The following is a 16,116-nucleotide window of genomic DNA, read 5'->3' on the forward strand; positions in this document are numbered from 1 at the left end:
TTACTTCCATCATCATACTTACTCCAAACTACAAACTAAAGCTTGTCATTCCTTTGCTTTAAAGACACTATCACAATCAGTCCCTGACTGCTAGACTCCACCCTTTTGTCCGACAGGGTTCATTCATGCATAAAACATGTTGCTCTTACAGAATGTGACAATTTCCCGCTAAGTGCCTTACCAGGTTAGTCAAATGAGCAAGCTGATTCTTGTGGACGTCCCTCCTCTCGAGGCGATGCTCATGGCCCTTTAGCGCCAGAATAGGTGACTCCGTGGATGAGCGCTGGAGCTAAAGGAAAACAGAAACACACCAGCCACCCATTAGAACAACACAGATACTGACCTCACTAGGCAAAAAAAGTGCACCACCCTTTCTGTCAATATAAGACCTAATGTTAGCATGACCCTGAGGCTTTTTGTCATTAATCAGAAGCATGTGAGCTCTACTCCTTATGGATTCCCATGGAAATACACCATACTTAGCAATTCACTAGGGGGTGGGAAAAACATTAGATCACAGCTAAGACAGATGACCACTCACAGCTCTGCTCAACATCTGTCAAACGTCACATGTAAACACAAACAACCACACTAAAATGTTTTGCCCACAAAATCCCCAAGTTACAACTTAGTATGAGGGGGTGTTGTAGATGAATGAGTGTGTTGCTGGGTGAGGTGGTTCATCAAGCTGTGCTGAGCATAGGGAAGAGTTTGAACTTCAAAGCAGTGGTGGGGAAAGTGTCCTGGGTGGAGTCGAGATTCAGGGTGGAGAAGGTGGGTGTGGGCCAACCGTTGGGAATCACACAGGGAAATGATGGGAGATCTTCACTCTCTGACTTTGCCTCATTTGACCCTGAGAGGTGTTCATCTGAATGTCACTCACTTTAAGGTTTCGGTGGTTCATGTTTTTGTCAGCTGTGCAGTTAATGGGGCCTTCAGTGGAGAACTCCAGAGGGTAAAGGAGAGTTTGACCTTGGACACGGAAAGGGCAGCGCAGCTCAAGTAGGGTGTGGCTGATCCTACTAGGGCCATTGTTCACAAGCTGGAAAAAGGAGTGAAAAAGAAACATTTTACTATATCAAACATTAAAAAAACTGTAAGAGTCCCCTTAAGTTTTTCATTTGTTTCTCCAAGCAGTTTCTTTCCCATGTTGAAATATTAATATCTGGTGTACTTTTTTTAATCCACAAATCCATGGATCTGCACTGGCGCAAATCCCACCGTGTGATCTGGTTTTCCTCCTCTGTCTTCCTCCTCCTTCTTTTTTTTTTTAACTATAATATCTGCTTTCCAAACCAATCTGCTCAACCCCACTGAGCATGCACAGCTAACATCGATTACCTCATAGATGTGTTCCACGGCAGGCCCAACGTCCACCTCCACGTTGTAATTTTTGGTCAGTTTCCAGTTGGCCGGCGGAAAGAAGACCTTATCTGGTCGAGACACACTTAAAATGGGAAGGAGGGGTATGAGAGTATGTGTAGGGAGGCACTAGGGATTTAATGAAGTCACAAAAGCACGAATGGGGGAATTCTAACACTCAGCTCACCCCTGTAGAATGACATCAGCCTTAACAATCACCTCCAGCTTGGAGGCTACAACCTCACTATGGGAATTATTCTCATTTTTGCTGTGGAAACAGAGAATGGAAAAAAAAGAAGATCTGATTAGCTGATGTAATTTGAGAGTTGTGAAAATCAGTACTATTAAATCAGAAGTAGTTGATATTGTGTACACTTTTGCTATTTTTTCCTGTGTTGGTGATCACATGAAATTGTACCTGCGGATTTGCGCCTCGAACTGAATCGTTTTGTGTGTGTCCTTCAGCCGCGGCACTGTGAAACGTAGGCCTGCCCAGAGCTAAGGAAAGGAAGTTCAGACATATTAACATCCTCTGAATTTTTTCTCATTACAAGTAACAGAGAAAAGGAAAGGACCTAAAATTACTGACTGACTGCTTGAGCATGTTGCAGCACAAAAATGTGACTTCTTGTTCCTGTGCTGCACATTATTAAGGGGTCAGTCAGTCAGATCCATTTACAATAAAGAAGTCTTTTTGTCGCTTTGAGTTAACATGTAGCCAACTGTCTTGCACCGCAAACCTATTAAAAACATGCTGACTTGTGACTCAATCAATAAAAAAGGGAACCAATAGAACAAATGTAGCCTGTACTTCCTGCCACACCATTTCCTGACACACGTTGACTTTTCCTGTGCTGTCCACACCCAAAATGAAGATCGCATCACTTCCTTTTTTAGTTTCTATGAACTGATAACTGATACATTAAATTTCAGATACTATTTATATGTCCTATGTAAACAAAACAAGCAAACAAACAACCTTGTTTGTGTCACAACACTTAAACTTCTTAAGCACTGAGCTAAAAGAGAAAGACAGCCAAAAGACAACATTGCTCCTACATTGGTGCCCGACTTCATTGGGTTCCCCAAATCACAGCTGAGGTATCGGGTCTGGTTCTCCGTCTCATAGCTGCAAGTCAACTGGGTCAAGGTCTGGAAAAGAGGACAGACTGGTCAAACCACATCGAAAGAAAATCATCAAGATTAAAGTCCCAATAGTCCCAAAATCAGGGTGTCAGTTTGATTGTTTCTATTCACCTCATTATTGCGGGCAATGCCAATGTAGTCAGCTTCAGGGGGCAGCACCACATACAGGTCTGCTTCATACGCCCCTCCCTCACCCTCATTCCTGGCATTGAATGTCAAGGTCAGTGAGTTGTCATCACCAAGGTAGACTTCCTTCCTGTCACTGAGGACCCAAGGAAAAAGAAATACAAAACAAAGAAACCCCCAAATGATTAGTTGGGTCACTAGATAAATGCCTCCATAAATAAACATGGATTAAGTTGTTTTCCAAGTAAACGAGGGCATTCTTTGTTCCCATTTGCTGGCAGTGGAACAGGCAATAAATTGCAAATTGCTCTAATAAAACTAATATAACTGCATGCTCTGTGCTTATAAGATCTATTTTATTTAGAACCTGGCTGCAAAAATGCAACAATTAGATTAATCTCAAAATAGCCCACTTTACATAATTTTTTTCCCCATGTGATATTAAAGACATACAAAAGGCGCAGAATTATAAAGCATCTCCCAATTATTGCTTTTTCTCACTCCCTACACCTTCCTCCAAAGCTAGGCACAAAGAGAAATTCCACAAGAAGGGCTACAAGGGCACTTTTAATTAAAGTCTATTCTCATAAAAGCAAGAGACAGCAAAAGGGAGACGAGTTATAAAGCCGATCCTCTGCTGGCCAAAGATTCAGCTGGGGCCTGATTTTAACTGACATGGCACTTTTTAAAGCAAACAAAGCCTCAAAATTAGAAAACACCACAAAACCCTAAGACTTCCCTGAGGGACCCTTGGTCTAACAGGTTATGTGATTTGGCAGCGGAATAGAAAAAAAAACATCGTACAAATGTTGGATACATTTTTCTCTGAAATTCCACTAAATCATGACCATCTGATCACCCCCTCCAACAACTATTAGGCTGCCATAATTTACTGCAGAGCAGACGAAAATCAACAAAGTATAATTTTAATTGCACTAATCACACTTTCTGCGTCTGGGTTTCTATCGGATGGGGCGCAGCAGAATCCCAGCAGGTTGTTCCATATGTAATAGATAAGTTATACATTGGGAAAAATGGGGTCAGATGGTAGATAAATATAGGAATGTGAAATCAAAATGACAGAGCAGAGCAGGGAGTATCAGGGAGGCAGTTATTTTTGAGAAAACTGCTAACAGATTTCTCGAATCAAAGTGTAGCGGGGATGGCGATGAAGACAGGGTTGGGCCTCTTGCAAACAGATTCCTTTCATCTTTTCTGTCTTTCCCCCTTTAGCGTTTGTCACAGCACCTGTGGAGCTGAGCTATTTCCTGCTTTGTTTTGTTTTTAACGAATGGTGCCCCTACTGTACTTCAAAATTGTAGCTAATTGTGGCCAACAGCCTGTATCCACAGGCTGTGAGGCTCCTGAACTCTCTGCCCCCCTCTCACGGACAATAACCATATCCAACTTCTTAATAGCAATGAACTGGTCTGCATTGGTGCATCATATCTTTATTCTCTTCCCCCTCCTGCCCCCCCCCCCCTCTTTCTTAAATAGATAACTATCATATCTGATATCATATCTCACAGTACAATAATATTGAATGGGTTGCATTGTTGTATTTTGTCATGTTTCTCAGGTCTTTGTCTGAATTTCTACGAACATTATTGCTAAGGATTGTCTTATTGCATTGGAGTCACACTGGGTTAAATATGTACACTTGGGTTTTAAGGGGTATTTATTATTTTCTTCTTTTTTTTTGGGTTGTATGGAAGCCCCAAACGCAATTTCATTGTTCTTGACAATGACAATAAATAAATAAATACTAAATAAATACTAAATACTAAATACTATTAACACTCACACTGTGGTTTGTTAAACTAAACAGAAAGTAGAGAACAACAATAACAGCTGTTTTTATGCTTTAGGGTCTCTTTTTGCATAGCGGAGGTGAAAATTTCAGTGTTTGTAATCCTGTTCAGGGTTCACTGTGTAATATCCATTGAACTTTATTCTATTTTCTAAAACCTATATGCTCTGGGATTTTTAGCAACAGCTAAGGAAAAAGACTCACCCGCTAACTGCCAGCTTCAAGTCAGGAACACAGATGTTGTCCTCTCCACAGTCCAACAGAATCTGTGCCTAGAAGATACAAATTGAAGATGATAAAAGTCTGAATATAGGGGTGCAGGCCAACATCACACAGTAGGTTGTGACACTTATTCTACACGTGAAGAGAATTAGGTACACAAGATAAATCACAAGATCTGTTTAAGGAAGAGAACAAGATGAGTGTAGCAAGATGCAACATGCAGTATGACTAATATATTCCACCACCTGTCTCTGGACCACCACCCAAGATGCACACACACCTGGACTGCAACCCCTCTTATTTACAAGACATCATCACTACACATCAGACAGCTAAAAACACAGAGACAATAACTGCCTCAGTGAGGTCATGACAGCAACAGACAGCCTGATGAGCCAGCTGTCCCGGCACGCACGTGCTTTCTGTTTGCAATGTAAAACTGGGGGAGATTATAAACAGGGTGCAGATCAGAGCCTGTACAAAAGAAGATACTCCTATGGAGCTGAGCACAAAGCAGCCAGCTCCCAACTTTAACCAGTGTCCCACATCACAGCGCTATGTGGTAAACCGCGCCTTCACCACACACTACACCACTGTGGAGCATGATCAAATGTAAAGGGAGAAGCCTACAGCCTAAAGGAACTTGCTGAGACATAAGATATCTCTGGTGACCTGACAGCAGGAGGGATGGTTCAGAGATTACAGTGGAGGGAAAGACAAGAAAGGAGCAGAAACACTGCCGGATAAGTGGATGACCGCTGAACGTGTGGCAGGGAAAGCCCTGTGGATTGCTAAATTGCATCTCGCCGCGACTATGACAGTGTGATGATGTTCATGATGATAAAGACAATAAATAGAAATAGAGAAGAAGATTAAAGAGAGCCAAGAACCCCCCTTGTCATTACACCATCTAGGAGCTCTAATTATGCACACCATGGTAACCACCATGCTAACTTGGCCGCATGTGCACCCCAGCTCATATGTCTGTTTGGGGCAGGAAAACAACATTCGTACCACCATTACTGTACTTAAACAACATCAACACTGACATCAGCATGTGACATAATGAGTCCAAGTATCATTTGGCAAAAACAAAACACAACCTTGGCAATATGACTGGAGCACATTCATCAAAATCATATTCAATTGGTCAGACGACTTTGTTTTAAGAACAAGGAGGGCATTGATTCACAATTTCAGCCGGTTCCAAGTTCTCCAAAGGTGGCTGCAACTTGAATCTTTACTGGCATGCATACAAATGCATGCTATGTGCAAGACGAGCGATGCGATAGCAATTAATAGATCATAATGCCACAAATCTTCACAGATACATGTGGAAAATGTTAGGGTGAGAGAGTGAGACTGCACTCCAGCTTTGAGAGAGTACGAACTTGGCAGAGTCTATGAACTGTTATATCGCCTTCCACACATTCTCAAAGCATGTGTGGAAATCAAGAGGGCATCATGTATCTATTCTAGGCCAAGGCTGTGGTATAATAGTCACCATACTCTGTTTGTATACCGTTATATTCATACAGAGTAAAGCAAAATTAATTAAATTTGTTGGCAGTCTGACACCACTCCTACTCTGCTTTTATACATTCAAAGAACGGATTCAGGTTTATGGCTAATTCTTTCTCTCAGGCTTGTCTCAAGGTCTTGGTACAGCAGTAGACCACATCTGTTGGAGGCCCAAAAGCTTTGATATTTAGGAAAGAAAAACAGCAGTGACAAGGTCCAAAAGGAAAAAAGAGAAACACACAAGGGTAGAGAACGAAAAAGAAAGAGATGGAGATCAAACTAGACTGATTGCTATTCCCTTAATGCTCCAATCTGGTGGCTGTTGCTGAATTAAACATATGGTGCGTGCTGTGCCACAGCTGAAAAGATGCCTTCATGTAGAAATGCTGAGACACTTCAACCAGAGGGGCCAACATTCTGTCCGTGCCCCTCCCTGAAATATTGACCATCCTTCTGTGCCTGCAGCTCTGAAAACACTCACCTCAGTAGCTAAGCAGGCCAAGAGCTACTCCTGCTGGGACAAGGAAACACGCCACTGTACATGTGTCTCACATTTTCATTTTGAAAACAACTTTCCAGACACCCTGGATCTCTTCCCAGCCGACAAAGAAAAGATTCACACTTTCATCATGAACGGAAGAGTCAGTAAGGAGTTGGCCAGTGATTACTGAATGATGGCGGAAAGTGCAATCGAGAGATCAGAGAGAATGAGTTGAAGGAATCTCAGTCGCACATGCAGATTATTAGTGAACTTACTATATAATAATTTAAACAGCTCTGTAGATACCCGGGTTAATTAACCTAGCTGATAGAAGTGTAGTTCACGTCAAATTACCTTTTGCTCAATTACGTGTGTGGTCTGATAGTTGAGGATGGGCCGCAGGCCGTGGGAGTCAGCTGCAGCTTTTGGGTCCAAGCTGAAGTTCAAGGCCACATAAATAGAGGAGAGTTTATCTCTGAACTCCTTCTCATCCTACAGTGAGAAAAACACATTTTGTGTCATACCACCGTGCAATTTGGCTGTTCAAAAGTGACACAGAAACACAACTATAAAATGACTACAGCTATTAGTTACACTTCACTTATATGCAGTTTTTCAATAATGATTCTAAGCATTGCACAGGCTTAAATGTCATTTTTTGTTAGAGAAAGAGAGGACTTACTCTTAGGTAGATTCTTTTATGCTGGCACACTCGCTCTCCGTGGTTCAGCCTCACAGTCATCGGGAGCAAAGGCTGCTGGGAATCCAAGAACAGAGCCCTCTTCACTGCACCTTTCTGCTTGTGCTTATGACTATCAAGCTGCACCTCCACCTGGAAATCTGGAACGCATAACACACACAAATGACCATTCATGGTGTGATGAATGTTCTAGAGTCACAAAGTGACAGGTCTGAAAAGGACCTCCGTAAATACTCTGAAATACACACAACATAGTCAATGGCACATAGAGCTGTTGTGTACTGAGGGGGACTAATAAGAGATGATAACTAAGAGGTAACGAGGAAAAATGTTGAGGACAGAAGAGGTTAGATCACTCAAGGTGGATCACAAAGGACATTTGGCATGCTGCACTCCCTTTTTGTCATAACAAAGTCTGAAAATCTGCATTAGCTGCCAAAACACTTTAACCTACAGACTGTTATGGATTTAAAACATTACCACTGGTGGCTATTTGACAGTTTGTAATAAAATGCAGATGTGGAAAATTGGCTCACCTAAGTTCTTTGGAAGGTGTTTCCCATCAGCAGATATGCAGAAACTCAGGTTGACACTGTTTTGGGAAGAAAGGACAAGGACATGATGAGAGAAGCATATCCATTAATGGCAGAGACTCTGTGTAAATACTGTACACATAAGACACCTCAGATGCCCTCCCTTGTTCTCTCGCCTTTTCTCATGGGTGACTTTTTTTGTGTGTGTCAGCTCATTACATGGTTCACATTACAAGGCGTGGAGCACACTGAGCTTTCAGTGAATATTATGACAAAAACCACACATGTTTGGAGATAGGCTGGCATAAAACTACTTTTGCCGGCCAGGCTGATAAATCAGTGTGTCTCCGCTTTCCACCCGCAGCCCTCCCCACACACAAAGAAATAGCAGAGTTAAGAAGGGTGAAATTGAGCAACGACTCAGGTTTCAGTGCTGACCAGTGAGTGGCTGTCTATATAAGCCTGTAGCTCTCTCCCATGACATCAGCCACACAACATGCCGCCGCTGTCCAAGTCTGCAACCCCAAAACCCCCAACCCCTATCACTAGTAACCCCTTGAAAGAGTCACAGAAAAAAAAATAATGCAAAAGAGAAAAGAAAGATGGATGGGCTTTACCGAAAAAAAGCAAAGTAACAGGAAGAGAGGTGAAAAATGAGAGCAAAAGACAGAGAAAGTGCAAAGCCTCCTTTTGAAGAGTAGCAGTAACTTCATATGAATGCTCCTGTGTCTGCCCTTTTCGGCACAACTGTGTGCGCACGCTCACGGGAGTCTACGTGTCCTGATGTTTCCCAGCTGTGTTCCACCACCAAACAATATCTCATTCAAAGCAACTGCAAAAACCTTCCAGCCCCTCCCCTCCCATTATTTCCTCTGCTCTCCTCCCCCCGATCACCAAAATCTCCCCATCACCAGGCAACGTAGCACAATCAAGACATATGTGTATACAACAGTTTCCTTTATGGATCAGCATGTAGAGAAGGGGGGGAAGCTGAAACAGGAGCACAGTGTCAACCGTGTCGAGCAGCAAGCTACCGTGGTCTCCTTCCTCTAGGGTTTTTCTTTTTTTTTTGGAGCTGGATACTTTGCACAGTTAGATCAGGCTGAAAACTGCAAACAATGCTTCTATTCAACTTTTTTTCTCTCTCCACTCCACAAAATAAAGTGTGTTATATGAAGACACTCTGAAAATAGGTCAGATAAGAGCAGTCCTCAGAATACCATCACTGTGTAAAGGATATTCTTTATCAAAACTTCCTATTATGATAGAAATGTTTATGCATGGGGGAAATGGGGAAGCCCATGTCTCTGCAGTTGGGTCAAATAAATACCAAAAGTGAAGAGCTGCAGGAAACAGAGTGTTCTGTAATTCTGGACCGTCTGAATACTCACCAGGAAACGGGAATGCTGGAGTTTCCAGTGGTGAGAATGCAGTTCTTCTCCTCAGGATTAATCATGGTGGGGGAAACTGTCAGCGAGGCACTGGTGTTGACTATCGGCCGGGATCTGTAGGCAACAACAAGAATGCTGATTGAAGACACAGTCATCAGATATTACAGTTTCCACTTTAAGTGCTTCATAGATTAGCTTCAGATTTTGGAAACTCTATTTCTATGTCTTTCCTTTTGTTTTGTTCTTACACTATATCTGTAGAGTGACCAAACATTTATCTTGGCACACCAGGCAGACGAACACAGCCATGCTTTTTCCCCCAGACTTAATTTTGGAATTTGACTTTTCGATCAAGCAAAAACATACATAAAAATAAAACATACCTATATAGAATAGCCTTATTAATACCAAAAGCTCCAACAATGAGATCTGAGGAAATTAAGAAAGATAAATTAAACACACACAAAAAATAAATAAATAAACCGTTAATGATGCTCATTACAAATTTCATCCTCACTTACCTGGGTATCCGTTCATGTCCAGGTCCTTAGCACCTCTGAGAGCAAATCCAAAGCTAGCAGGAATAGTCCCTGCAGCCCACTGCCCCCTAATCACCTGAGATGGCTTTTGTCTGAGTCCTTCTGAGTATCCATTGTAAATATAAACCAGTCCCTGCTGATCTTCTCCTCCAAATGGACAGCTGATAGCCACATCTTGCAGGGGGAAAAATTAACTTATATTACCGTTGAGATTTAGAGAAAGAAACTAAAATCCCAGAGCACTTTATTTACAGTTTCAGCTGTTTTTCACTACAAAATTAATATGCATGATTTACTTAAATAGCCTACAGTATGTAGGTTTCCTTGCTCTACAAAGTGTTGCTAATGTTTTGAAATTGCACAAAGAAGCAAAACTTTTTTTCTTTGACATAAGGACACAGGGGTATTTAGAAGTCAACCTATGTGATGATGCTCTGTGTGATCTACATAATCCCCAGTTATGTAGGAATGAAACTTCCGGTCCATTTCTGTGATTAAAGCTAAAACTGAATCCTAGCTGATAAGCTCTCATGTTCATCCTCTTATACCAAGATCACTTAACATACTCATCATTGTATATACTATATCATTTATTGACTATATGCCTTACATTGTGACATAAGCAGCAACACTTAAAGTTCATAACCAATAACTGTTTTATCTTTTAAGCTAAACACTTAGTTACCATCCATAACAGTCTTTAGGTTTAGCATTATTAGTCTTCTAGTTTGGTTCATTCATAAAGTGAAATGTATTGTAGGCTATAAATATTGTTGAAGTCACCAAAGCTATTCGGCTTCATTCTTTAGAGACCATAAGTGGTTCAAGCAAGCACATTTCTACAGAGCGTCATTGTGTTATAGCGTAATCTTCGATATTATAACAAAGCATACAAGCATTCTCAAAGTGTAATGAGAAAAAAGTAGCATCATAATAGATTGTTACTAAATTTCTTTCTTTTAAATTGTCGCCTTATATATCATTTCCCCACATTACCAATTTCTGTCCTACCATATTATAATTCCCTATTCTTACCATTGAAACCATCCAAGTTCAGATCTCCCAAGGGTGCAATGGTGCTGCCAAATCTCCCAAACACCTGAGTGCCTGTTAGAGGTAGGCGGGACTCTAGTTTCAAGGGGCTACGCTGGAGATAAACGTAGACTTGGCCCATCTCTTCCAGGCGTCCATGAGAGCTTCGGACCATGAGCATGGGAGCTCCCACCAGCAGGTCAACCATCCTGCAGACAAAACAGGAACATCACAAAAAAGAAAAAAAAAGATGCACTGAAAAATAAAATAAAGAAAGACAGACAGCTACTACTCACCCATCACTGTTAATGTCAGTTGTGGCCACTGCATACCCAAAATATGAGCCCATCTATTAAAAAAAAAAGAAAAAAGAAAAGGTGTTTCCATGACTTTAAACATCACATCAACAGAAGACATGATTACAATTTAAGCAGTCCAAAATCCCAAACCCTCACACTGTTAAACTAAACTTCAGGCGTGTTTTCTCTGTTACTAGAACAAAAAAAAATCATAAAGACTCAAGAAATCACAAAGGCTTGATGGGTTTTACAGGTTGGGTCCAGTGAAGGCCTGTCGGTTCCATTTCTCGTTCAGTTTCTGTCACGATTTTCAGTCTACAAAGCACTGCAAAAGCAGTCTCGCCGTAGTGTATGCAAATTCGCTTGTGATTATATTTGTTCAGCTGAGTCAATCACCAGTGTTGAAATAAGTTGATTGCTTTTCTATTCCTAGAACCATTTGCACAAATTGCGACTGCACTTTCCCCCCCAAGAACTGAGATTTGCAGTATTGTGTTTGCTAGATTTTTGTCTCTATTGTGGTTTGCAGTAGAGGAAATTATTTATGCTTACTATGAATCAGCAAATTAAGAGCTCTCATGGGGAGCTGAGCAATAAAAACACAGAGGAAGTGGAGCATTACAGAACTTTCTGTAGTTGGCTCAGGTGGGAGTTTTTGGACTCACCTGCTCTCCAGTGTACTCAGTCATGTTTGTCAGATCTGTACCGTTCAGAATAGACACCTGCAACACAGCAAGCACATATGGGGAACTTTTATAGGGTCTAATATAAGCACGATCCATGGAAAGGAATTCACTGCAAAAATAATCCCCACTGTGACAATATCGCTAAAGTTGTTTTCTTTCTTGTATCATTCCCAAGTATAAATCCCAGGCTTCCCATTCTAAAAGCGCTTAAATGAAAGCCAAAATGAGAGTGATGATTAAGCGATCTTACCGAACCATAAAGCATGTGTCCTTTTGGAACCCCAGCAACAAAATCTGTGAGACAAAGCAAAGATTTAAAGTGGGAAAAATACGGTTAAAGCCCAGTCAGAGGATAACAGAATTTACTAAAGACATTTCCAGCTCAATAATTATGTAAAATATTGTAAATGATTTATGTTTATCTTACTACAACTATAACATTCATGTTGCTCTGTAAATGTCTTTAAGTGTTTCACTATTTGTCAACCTCACCTAATGCTGGCAGTGTCTGCTACCTGATTTGTTGACTTACCTTCTACCCCATCACCACTAAATTCCCCAGCTGCAACAGAGTAGCCTGTAGGAAACAGAAAAATTAGCTTTCGTGGCAGGTACATGACGACATGTGATTTAGCAAAATTTATAAAGTTTTAATTAGCTTACCTTGATAGCTGTCATCTTTCAAAGAATGGGCCTGTTTGGTCTGGATCTGGCCACTCACCGCCTGAATAAAATAGCCTGGATAGTATGCTCTGATAATGTCCTCCTTAGCTGCAGAGATCACTTGACCTAAAATACGATAAGATAATGATAAGAAAGAAACTTGGAAGGACATACTGAGATTTCTGTGTGTGCGTGTGTGTTTTTTGTTTTTGACTTTTGATTGATGCAGGTCCTACATACCTTGCCAGAAATAACTGCCTGGTCCTCCCAGCACCACTTTGCCATCCTAAAAGAAAAATAACACCTGTGAATTACCTCAGTGGGAAAAAATACAACTATTCAAGAAACCCGTGTTGGTTCACTGACAGAAAATGTACATTTACCTTTGTAAATTCGGCACTGAATCCTCCCTGGCAGTAACCTTGTCCTGATGGACCACTGATTTCTGAAGGACAAAAGGAGCAGTGTATCATGAAGGACTTACTGTCAGAATAAGTGAAGCATCAACAAATGATATCCAGAAACCATCCAGGAAACAACCATTGGTGTTATCCTGATATATTAAAGCATCCATGCCGATAAGATTTGAAGAGAGGTGATGATTACCTGTACGACAAGGAGCATACTCCACAAAGTTGGTGAAGTTTTCGACAGAGAGGTAGCAGCTTCCTGTAGCATCAGAATGGGGAATATCCTCCTTAGTTCTCCATGAGTAAAGTGGGGCACAAGCCTGCAGTTCACAGGAGTGGGAATGACAAGTAAGAAAAGTGGAGGATTAACAGTGTGTTGATGAACAGGGTGAGCCATTAGGTGGGAGATGTTTTTCCAGTTGTGAACCCCCCCCCCCCCCCCCCCCCGTTGAACTCAGAATGGGTCTCAAGCTGAGGTCAGTGGAGTGTCTTGTGTGGGGGTAACCATGTAACTCAACCCAGGTCACAAGCCGTACAATCAGACCAAACAACAGGCAGCTAAACTTTGATGTCACATGGTGTATGTGTGTGGCTGTGAGTACAGTGAGTTGAGACTAGGGGTGAAAAGTGGACCTGAATGACAACAACTTAATGGGCAATAATCTAGCCACTTCTCCTAACTTCTAACTAACACAGGATATGTGCAATCACCCAGCCAAGAGAGTGAGTCATCACTCAAGTAAAAAGTTTCTCACAGTCATATATCAGGCTAGTCTGAAATTCCTGATCTTAACAGCAGAAAGCAACAGCTGAGGTTTTCATCCCTTAAGGAAGATTCTATCATTTTAAATGCATCTCTTTGAAGGCTACCTTACCAGAATTGTGTCACCATGAGACCGGACAGTGGCACCAAACCATTGGTGGGATTTGAAATCAGCTTGGTAATTTGTGTCATTGAGCAAGACATTGCGATCCCCTGGGGAAATAAAGGAAGAGAGAGAGAAAAGAATTTGAGTTATAGCAGCATGATAACACATGCATTCCTTCAGCTGGACCTCAAGCATCATAACGCTGCCTGCCCCTCCCTTCCAGATTCTTGGAAACATCTGTAAAAACTGGCAGACAACATGCATTATGTTACACTTTCTTCATACAGAGATGGTTAGACTTGAAAAGAATGTTATTTCCTACTAGGCCACTGTTCTACAGATAGTAGTTGTGTTAGCTTTTGCCAGGTTTGGACTGGACTGGTGTGGCTTAACCCTGCTGACCCTTTGCCCTGTTTGACCACCTGGACAGTATCACTGATCTCCCACTTTAGTGCTCTGACAGCAGCAGGTGATGCGACAGATGGTCTGGGGAGTCCAGTTTAAACACAACTTTATTGGAAAACAGATGCTACATCTGTGCTGCAATAAAGAACGAAATCTGAACTAATTGATTATGCAAGGAAGACACATACCGCTCATATGAGTGTAGGAGCTGACATCTGTAAGGGGAAGTGCGTATAAGATCAGCCATTCCACGAGTCCTTCACTCATAATCCCCATTCACTCAGACTTCTGCAACCACAGGTGTCTTTCTAAAGAACAGAGCTAGTGTCTGTCAGACAGAACTGGGAGATACCGGGAAAGATCAAGACCCATGTGGATGTGAGGAAGGAATTGTGTATTATATTCACTCTGTCCATGCCTGTCTTCCTCTAGTCTTTCTTTCAAGCCAACTAGGCAGCCTGGAGCTGAGGATGAAGGCCTGCACCATGTCTTTGTGGAAACAGCAAAGGGGCTGGGGTCCAAGGAAAACACACTCTGGCCTCACTTCCTCACAGCAGCTTCTCACTCATCTCTATTTAGGCACCCACTTCACTCTCCCCTTCTCTGTTGTCAGTTTCAACATTATCACTATTTTCCTATTCATTTTTCTTTCACTATCTCACCACAAGGCTCCTCAACTGCACAGCCCCTTCTCCCATCTGTTTCCAGGGAGTGATGCCTCCCATCACCCAAGCAGTAAGCAGAGAGAATATAGTTTTATAATAACCCAAATATATTTCTGTTTAATCTCCATCTCTGGGGCTTTCGTGCTAACAGTATTCATCATGGGCGAGCAGCAGGCTGCTATGATTCAAGTGTTCAAAAGAGTGATAAGAAGTGCTTTTGCTGCATGGGCAAAACCCCAACCAGTACTTCAAACAGCTCCTTGTTGCTTTAACTAATCTGCCTTAGCTGCATGGTATGTTTTTTTTTTTTAACATTTTCATAACAGAAGGGTTTGTTTGGTCAAGGCAAATGCTAATCGGCCAGGTGAAGTTTAAGACTGACCAACATCTGTGTTGGTTTGCGTTAACTTCCCAAGATAACCAAGAGTAGCATTCAAAAAGGTGGTCTTGTAATTCATACTGTCTAACTATGCTCAGGTTATCTTGCAGGGTGACAGAAAGGAAGCACCTCATAGTAAGGACCCAAACAAGGTTAGCAAAGTCTTTATGTGGTAGCCATGGCTCTGTGTCACTATAATGAATGATGAAAAGCTCTTTTTGTTGTCTGTGAGGCGACGGAAGGCAGCCAGCTGTAATCATGTGGAATTCCTTTAAGATGAAAATAGAGGAGATTCACAGGGGAGATAAAGGGAAATCCAGAGAAGGACCCACAACAAGATGTGATCCGACCAAAGTCCCCCTGGGAGGCTTGATAGCACGGTGTGCTGATGTGATGTGGTGCCAGTCTCTCCAGGGAGCAGAGGGGCAGTGAAGGTCTGGAGTGCATACAGACTCACTGTCTACTTTGAACTGTGGGTGAGTGGAGAGCCATTAGTGTGGTCAGACCCTCTCGTTTTAAGTGTGTATGTGTTTTGCTGTGTGTCAGTGAGGTAGAAGACAAATGGCCAAATTCACTCATCACATCAGCTGCCCCTGTGGGAGTACTGACAGCAGGAGACGAGAGGGGGACAGAAGAGAGCTGGTCTCTGGTTTCTTGGCCTTTCCTCTTTTCTCTCGTTCCCTGCCTCCCATCCTGTATGTGTCCTCTCAAATAGACAGGCTCTTATCTCAGTGGCAGAGGATGTGGATAGGAGGGAGTCTCTGGCCACTTTGACCCAATTAGTTAGGCTAATTAAGAGGTTCTGTGGCCTCTGGGTCAGAGCTCAAAAACACCAAGAAACAGGCGACCTCTGACACCACTTTGTTTCAAGAATATA

General features: G+C 42.0%; 1 protein-coding gene across 1 annotated transcript in view; it reads right to left on the reverse strand.

Annotated features, from left to right (window-relative positions):
* The window catches only part of itga5 (integrin, alpha 5 (fibronectin receptor, alpha polypeptide)), a 35,763-nt gene that overhangs the window by 6,314 nt on the left and 13,333 nt on the right, over window positions 1-16,116 (reverse strand). The window contains exons 3-26 of the mRNA XM_085444208.1: window positions 13,797-13,897; window positions 13,118-13,241; window positions 12,895-12,956; window positions 12,752-12,797; window positions 12,512-12,637; window positions 12,381-12,425; window positions 12,099-12,142; window positions 11,828-11,884; window positions 11,160-11,212; window positions 10,867-11,072; window positions 9,814-10,005; window positions 9,676-9,721; window positions 9,293-9,406; window positions 7,905-7,960; window positions 7,351-7,508; window positions 7,023-7,160; window positions 4,649-4,716; window positions 2,620-2,770; window positions 2,422-2,514; window positions 1,781-1,860; window positions 1,550-1,630; window positions 1,342-1,447; window positions 884-1,042; window positions 182-289 (exon numbers count right to left, since the gene is read on the reverse strand). Coding sequence (XP_085300334.1) covers window positions 182-289; window positions 884-1,042; window positions 1,342-1,447; window positions 1,550-1,630; window positions 1,781-1,860; window positions 2,422-2,514; window positions 2,620-2,770; window positions 4,649-4,716; window positions 7,023-7,160; window positions 7,351-7,508; window positions 7,905-7,960; window positions 9,293-9,406; window positions 9,676-9,721; window positions 9,814-10,005; window positions 10,867-11,072; window positions 11,160-11,212; window positions 11,828-11,884; window positions 12,099-12,142; window positions 12,381-12,425; window positions 12,512-12,637; window positions 12,752-12,797; window positions 12,895-12,956; window positions 13,118-13,241; window positions 13,797-13,897 — 2,414 coding nt within the window. The remainder of the gene's footprint in view (window positions 1-181; window positions 290-883; window positions 1,043-1,341; window positions 1,448-1,549; window positions 1,631-1,780; window positions 1,861-2,421; window positions 2,515-2,619; window positions 2,771-4,648; window positions 4,717-7,022; window positions 7,161-7,350; window positions 7,509-7,904; window positions 7,961-9,292; window positions 9,407-9,675; window positions 9,722-9,813; window positions 10,006-10,866; window positions 11,073-11,159; window positions 11,213-11,827; window positions 11,885-12,098; window positions 12,143-12,380; window positions 12,426-12,511; window positions 12,638-12,751; window positions 12,798-12,894; window positions 12,957-13,117; window positions 13,242-13,796; window positions 13,898-16,116) is intronic.

The sequence above is a fragment of the Copadichromis virginalis genome, linkage group LG20 (genome assembly GCF_057382275.1).
Source record: "Copadichromis virginalis isolate Kocher_CV1m ecotype Utaka linkage group LG20, C_Virginalis_male_GT1.1, whole genome shotgun sequence".
Lineage (NCBI taxonomy): Eukaryota > Metazoa > Chordata > Actinopteri > Cichliformes > Cichlidae > Copadichromis > Copadichromis virginalis.